The 6,395-nt window shown below is 46.3% G+C and overlaps 1 protein-coding gene across 1 annotated transcript in view; it reads right to left on the bottom strand.

Annotated features, from left to right (window-relative positions):
• Positions 1 to 1,219: 1,219 nt before the first annotated feature.
• The window catches only part of LOC113912754 (O-acyltransferase like protein), a 61,773-nt gene continuing 56,597 nt past the window's right edge, over positions 1,220 to 6,395 (bottom strand). The window contains exons 13-14 of the mRNA XM_027576433.2: positions 3,921 to 4,063; positions 1,220 to 3,645 (exon numbers count right to left, since the gene is read on the bottom strand). Of these exons, the coding sequence (XP_027432234.1) occupies positions 3,520 to 3,645; positions 3,921 to 4,063 (269 nt within the window). The 3' untranslated portion in view covers positions 1,220 to 3,519. The remainder of the gene's footprint in view (positions 3,646 to 3,920; positions 4,064 to 6,395) is intronic.

Below are 6,395 nucleotides of genomic sequence, written 5' to 3'. Positions count from 1 at the left end.
CACTCCCCCTGCTTGTGTTCCTTCTCTGGCTGTCTCTCTCTCTGTCAAATAAATAAAATCTTAAAAAAAAACAAAACAAAACTGAACATATCTAAGACCTGGTTGAGAGGTGCCTACCTGTATGCATGAGGAGGCTCTTGGAAAAGAATTCACCTAAAAAAAGAAGGGGTTGATTCCATCACTATTTCAGCCGCCATTTATTGAACACCTGCTGTGTGCCAGGTCAGGGCTAGTGGTGAACATGGTGTAAATGTGAAGAGGAAGAAATTGTCACTCCGATCACCCTCCATCCCAGCGCCCATAGACTCATAGTATATCCAAGGGAGAACGACCTCTATTAAAATAAGGAAGATCTGCAAGAGCAGTTTCTATAAAAACATGCTGAGCACTTAGCAGCACTGCATCAAAGCCTGAATGAGAAAACACAGATGGCATAAGGGGGGGGGGGGGCAGAGGGGACTTATCTGTTTGTGCCATTTGTGCTGTGAATGGACACAGTGGCCTGAGCACCCAACCAGCGCAGCCCACCTCCTGCCCAGAGAAGTCAGGGGAAGGCGGCAGGCTTTGAAGAGTGGAGTGGGGCCAGCAGGTGAAGGAGGCACTGGCCCCGCCAGCAGCTCTCAGCAGTCTGAGGGCAGGATGGGGGGAGGGCACAGCTCTAAGGAGAGCCAGCGCCATTAAAAAAGGAGCTAGAGGGCGCCTGGGTGGCTCAGTAGTTAATCTGCCTTCGGCTCAAGTCATGATCCCAGGGTCCGGGGATCGAGTCCCACTTCGGGCTCCCTGCTCCGCGGGAAGCCTGCTTCTCCCTCTCCCACTCTCCCTGCTTGTGTTCCCGCTCTCGCTGTGTCTCTCTCTGTCAAATAAATAAATAAAATCTTAAAAAAAAAAAAAAAAGGAGCTAGGAGGGTCCAGGTGTTTACAAGACAAGCGAGCAAGACATTCTTGGACTCTCCCAAGACCAGTCAGGAGGAACTTCAGGAGAGCTGGAGTGCCTTTAGATCTGCTGGGGGTGACTATAGTGTCGATATGAACTATTTTTATCCAGGGGCTGGTATGTGGGGATGAAACATGGATTTCAGAATTTAGGGAGAATTAGAGGAGGGGCCCATCAATGGATGCTTACTCTGTGCTGATGTTGCTGCCTCTATAAATTTGCACAAGTTTATAATTATTATTTGCTTGAGTTTATTATACACAAAAATAGAAAAAAACAGCATAATGAGGTGCCACATACCCATCACCCAGCTTCAAAAATGATCACTACACGCCCAGTCTGGTTTCATCTATCCCACTTCCTCCTGATACTATTTTGAGGCAAATACCAGATTTTATCATTTTGTCCATAAACATTTCAGTATGCATCAAAAACATAAGGGCTGTTAAAAAAAAATGACCACAATACCACAATACCAAAACATGACCACATTAAAAAATTAGTTAAGTCCTTAATGTCATCGAATAGCCAGGTGGTGTTCCAATTTTCAACTGTCTCATAAATGTCATAGGCTTTTTTACAGTTCGTTTCTGAATCCAAAGAAGGTCCCCATATTCTATAAATCTTAAACTCCTAGGGAATTCCAGATCGAAACCAAAGCCAGAACAAAATTGGATTTCTCTATCCCTACTTTATATTTTATGAAATTGCAATAGTGGAGAGGGTATTTTTTTCTTATTAAAAAAAACTTTCAAAAGCAATGTCGCTAGTAGTTATGAAAGCTATTTCCGTGGGCCCCAGGGTTCTAGCCTCATAACTAGAAGCACTTGGCAATTTGACTGCCCAGCAATGTTGGCAGGAGAGTCATTTCCCACTGGCATCTGTCCGGATTGCAGTGTTCCTCCTGTAAATGCCACCCACCCTCACGATCCTCTCTGAGGCCCAAGTCAGAGGGGTCAGATGCCAAAACAGCTGTCAGGGGGCTCCCAAGAATCCCATGAACTTTGGGGTTGCCCAAAGATCCAACTTGGTGCATTCTAATACAGATCCTAAACATGCCAGGCGGGGACTTGTCTCCTCACTCACAGCAGATTCTGCCAGCAGAATAGACCAGTCCTCTGGGAGATGTGGCCCCTGAGATGAGCTGGAAAAACACAAGGTTAGCTATCAACTGCCCTTTGAAGGATTTGAGGTTAGCAGCCCTCTCCACCCCTGCCCCCCGCAGTGGTCCTCCTAGCAGATCCACTTGGAGAGAAATAGTGCATACAGAGGTGGGGAGCATTCTGTGCTAATTAGCTCCTTGTAGCTCCCTGTGATTGTTAATAAATCCTTTGATTCTCAAGTACATGAGAGTGTTGTTATAAGTGACGAGCATATGTGAGTAGGGATGGTTAACGTGAAATCACACACCCAGGAAGGAACACACGCCCTACAACCGGGGCACCCTGGCCTTATAAAATCTCTCCGTTTCTGGGCCTTGCTGCTGCAAACGGAGGGGTTGGGTTGGAAGCCATTCACTCTGGTCTCCTGCTTCTCCACTGGGAGTTTTGTTGAGGGACTGTATTCCTTTGCTAGGGTTGCTGTAACAAAGCACCGCACACTGGCTGATTTACCACAACAGATGTGTATCATCTCACGGTTCTGGAAGGCTGAAGGCCTAACTCAAGGTGTCGGCAGGACTGTGCTCTCTCTGAGGGCTCCAGGGGACCATCCTTCCTCGCCTCCTCTGGCTTCTGGGTCTGCCGGCAATCCTTGGTGTTTCCTGGCTTGTGGGTGGCTGCCTTATTCCTGTACATTTTCACCCCTTCTTCCATATGTGCAGATCTGTCTCTATGTCCAGATTTCCCCTTTTTATAAGGACACCAGTCATACTGGATTAGGGCCACCTCCCCCCATGAACTCACTTTAACTTGATTACCTCTGTAAAACCCTAACCCCCAAACAGGTCACATTCTAAGGTACTAGAGGATTTGGACTTTGTATCTTTTTCAGTGGACACAGTCAACCCCTAACAGGGACCACACTGTAAAATAGATAATGTTTGGAAGGCCTGTCACAATGCACTCATGAATTGTGCATGCCAGTGGGTCATACAATCCTGAGGCGCCAGGATAAAGTTACAAGTCTACAAAGGTATCATGATAACACAAAGACAATTATGATGTGAAAAACTATACACTGTGATTTTTACCAAGAAAAGTGAACATTATAACCCAAATTGCATTAAATTTGCTAGGTTTTCGGTTTTCCTATGATCATAGGTATAGAAAATACATGGAGGACGAGACCCCAAAAATCCAGGTTGTTTTCTGTTGTTGTTTGCTTTTTTTTTTTCTGAAAAGGTACATCAGAGGGTGATTATTGTGCTACTAGGTAGGCTATCACAGAACCCTTTTATATAGTAAACACTCAGAACTCTTTCATGTATTAAGCACAGAGAAGTTGTATATCTTAAACATTCACAAAATCAGATTCACACGCCTTGCCAGGGGGACAAACATCCATGACATAAACGAGGCCACGCCTGCTTTTGCTCATCATCAGCAGAATGAAACCATCCATTCTTCCGGGTTTTACCAGAACATTCATGGCCCTGCAGGCATTGGTCCAAGCAGGTGCCGCTTCAGTTCCTGACATGGTTTCTCAATGCACAGCGTCAGGGCCAGCCCAATGACGAAGGTCAGCAAACAGTGTCCAGAGAAAAGATAGAACTGGAGAGAAAAAGGGGCAGAGTGGATGATGCAATCTTACTACCAGATTCCTGGCTGTACGAAATGCATCTGTAGGACAGAGTGCCCTGAACATTAAAACGAGAAAAAATACAATCAAAGAAAGATATTATCCTGAAGCCCTCCCTCAAACAAAACAAAGGACAACAGGCTCCTCGCAACAACAACAGAACCCGCTACTCCCCCAGCCAGTGGCTTTGTGGCTCCAGCAGAGAAGGGACAGCACAGTCACACCAGAGCCGAGAGCAGGGACTCACCATGTTGGTGTCAGTGTAGTGAATCAGCGTTTCTTGAAGCCCGTTGTAGAGCATGATGAGGATCGGGTGCACCAAGTAGCAAGCGTAACTGATGCTGGCCAGGAGAGTCCAGAGCCGGCAAGAAAGCAGCCAGTTCACCACACCTGGAGGGAACCGACAGTGTGGTTTATGGAGCCTCGGGTGCCTCTCTGGCTCCGCGGGGCCATCCCCGCTCCCTCGGGGCCCCACTCCTGAGTATGTGAACCTCCTCTAAGAAGGTCTTTATTCTTCTCATTTTTAAGAGAATGTGCCCAAAACAAAGACAAGAGAAAACGAAACGAAAAAACAAAAAACACTTCCCTTTGTGGGAGTATGAAAAAAATAAGAGATGCTAATATAGAGTTTACAGTCGCCCGGAGCACAAGACATGCCACGTGTAAGACGAGGTGCGAAGTCCTTCCGCCAGCTTCGGTTCTGGCTCCAGATGCAGCACCGGATCTGCTGGGCCTTGGGACAAGGCAGTGGCATCACCAGGCCCGGGACTTGTCATCTGTTATGGAGGAGCTTGCGTTTGGCCAGCTTCTAGTCCCTTTCAGGACAAATACTCTGTAACTTGCTATAACTTCTAGAACTGTGCTGTCCCACATGGTAGCCACTACCCACTTTGAGCTATTTAATATAAATTAATTCAAATGAAGTACAATGAGACATCCCTCTCTGCAGAGGACTTCCTGCTCTCTGTAGTGGGTTAAAGAGTGGTCTCCCCAAAGCTAGGTCCACCTGAAACCTTGCTCTATTTGGAATGAGGGTCTTTGCAGATGAAATGAAGGTAAGGAATTCGAGATGAGATTATCCTGGAATAGAGTGGGCCTCAAATCCAAAAATGAGTGTCCTTGTAAGAGACAGAAAAGGAGACAAAAAAACACAGAGGAGAGGAACTGGGTGAAGGCCATGTGAAGACAGAGGCAGAGATTGGAGTGATGTACACATGGGCCAGGGAATTCGGGGCTTGCCGGCAGCCATGGGGGTGGGGGGCGGAGAGAGCATGGAACAGATCCCCACAGGGCTTCTGGAAGGACCTTGCCAACACCTTGATTTGGGGTTTCTAGTCTCCAGAACTATGAGAGAATCAATTTCTCTTGTTTTAAGCCAAGAAAAGCAAGCAAGCAAGCAAGCAAGCAAGAAAGAAAGAAAGAAAGGGGGCGCCTGGGTGGCTCAGATGGTTAAGCGTCTGCCTTCAGCTCGGGTCAGGATCCCAGGGTCCTAGGATCAAGTCCTGCACCGGGCTCCCTCCTCAGCAGGGAGCTTGCTTCTCCCTCTCCCACTCCCCCTGCTCATGATTTCTCTCTCTGTCAAATAAATAAATAAAATCTTTAAAAAAAAAAGGGGGGGGCGCACCTGGGTGGCTCAGTTGGTTAAGCGACTGCCTCCGGCTCAGGTCATGATCCTGGAGTCCCGGGATCGAGTTCCGCATCGGGCTCCCTGCTCAGCAGGGAGTCTGCTTCTCCATCTGACCCTCCCCCCTCTCATGTGCTCTCTCTCTCTCTCATTCTCTCTCTCAAATAAATAAATACAATCTTTAAAAAAGAAAATAAATAATAAAAAAAAGAAAGAAAGAGGGAAAGCGAGAGACAGAGAGAGAAAAGAAAAGAAAACATAAAAGAAAAAGAAAAAACTTGTCTCTCCTTTCCATGAACCTCATCTCGAGTTGTTTCAATTGCTCAGGACAAAATCTTTGGTGCCATCCCAGATTCTGTTCTCTCTCCCATATCCCACGGGGTGCTGCCAATCTATCCTTAAAACTATCTCAAACTGAACCCTTTCTCCCCATCTCCTCCGTGAACCCCCTCATCGAATCCACCATGGATTCCTCCTCCACGGACTGCTCCAGTAGCTTCCGAACAGATCTGTTGGTCCCTCTGCTCTCCTTCTTGCTGTCCTACCGTCCTCATGCAACATCTAAAGTAATCTTTTAAATCACAGGTCAGATGATGTTACATGACGTTTAAAATAAAATCCAGATTTTTCCCCATGGCCGTGAAGACCCTGCATGAACTGACTACCACTTTCCTCAGTTGGTAGAATGTGTGACTCTTGATCTTGGTGTTGTGAGTTCGAGCCCCAGGTTGGGTGTGGAGATTACTTAAAAATAAAATCTTAAAAAAGGATAATAGAGTGACCATAAAACTATAAAACCAATAATATCTGAATTAGCAACATTAATTTAATGTGATTAGTAGTTGACTGGAGCCCAATTGTAGCTCGCAACATGAACAGCAAACATGTTTGCTTTAGGAATGTTCTTTTGTGTTTGGTTTACCTGTGTTCTTTGCTGACTTAATTTTTCTACAACTAGACATTTCTAATCTGGAGAAAATCTCTTTCCATTTAAGCCCCGTCTGCTTGACTTTCCCACACATTGACAGCCGGACTCAGTAGAGACAGTTTCTCTGCTTAGCAAAGGGCTGAGGGGATCTTGGGAATTACTCGGTCTAT

This window comes from Zalophus californianus, chromosome 14 (genome assembly GCF_009762305.2).
Source record: "Zalophus californianus isolate mZalCal1 chromosome 14, mZalCal1.pri.v2, whole genome shotgun sequence".
Lineage (NCBI taxonomy): Eukaryota > Metazoa > Chordata > Mammalia > Carnivora > Otariidae > Zalophus > Zalophus californianus.
The sequence above is the reverse complement of the archived record's forward strand: the minus strand, read 5'-3'. Positions and strand labels throughout refer to the sequence as shown.